Source organism: Saprolegnia diclina (assembly GCF_000281045.1).
Source record: "Saprolegnia diclina VS20 unplaced genomic scaffold supercont1.59, whole genome shotgun sequence".
NCBI classification, from domain to species: Eukaryota; Oomycota; class Saprolegniomycetes; order Saprolegniales; family Saprolegniaceae; genus Saprolegnia; species Saprolegnia diclina.
In genome coordinates, this window is record NW_008246126.1 from 1 (window position 1) to 581 (window position 581).

General features: G+C 56.1%; 1 protein-coding gene across 1 annotated transcript; it reads right to left on the reverse strand.

Annotated features, from left to right (window-relative positions):
* Positions 1-3: 3 nt before the first annotated feature.
* On the reverse strand, positions 4-207 carry SDRG_13352 (hypothetical protein; the record flags this gene model as incomplete). The annotated part of the gene is made up of 1 exon (XM_008619434.1): positions 4-207. A coding segment is annotated over one exon (204 nt), but the record flags the coding sequence as incomplete, so codon positions are not given.
* Positions 208-581: the final 374 nt, after the last annotated feature.

Below are 581 nucleotides of genomic sequence, written 5' to 3' on the forward strand. Positions count from 1 at the left end.
GACCTCGCGCTTGTCGACGTCGTCGTTGCCCGTGTTGGCAAAGGCCGGGTACTTTTGGGACATGGCAATCATGTTTTCGTACTGGTAGATGGGCAGCGCGTTCGGGAAGAGCTTCTGGAACGTGGCCTTGGAGAGGATCGTGTCGAGGCCCTTGGCGTCGACCATGGACGCCAAGAGGAGAAAGACAGCGCCGATGTTGTGCATCATGGTGGGCGGCGGCCAATGTGGAAATGGAATGGCCAAAGACAGTCGAGCAAGATCCAAGTGGCAGAGAAGAACCTGCGCTACATCGGCATCGAACACAGATGGTGTGTGAGTCACCATTACGCGCGCCTGCAAGGTGGCATAACGCAGTTCGCACCCGGCACAGTGTTGAGATTGCAGACACGACAGTCTCTTTCGAGGAACCCGACCGATCCGCCCACCGATCTTGGCGTCAACCAGAACAACCTCCGGCGACATGGAGGGAGACAGGGCACGTTCACGCGTGGATTGTACCGACGTGTGCACACTAGTCATGTGTCCGTCACTAGGAAATCAAAGCAAGTCCATACGACAACTAGTAATTCATGTTGCGCTTG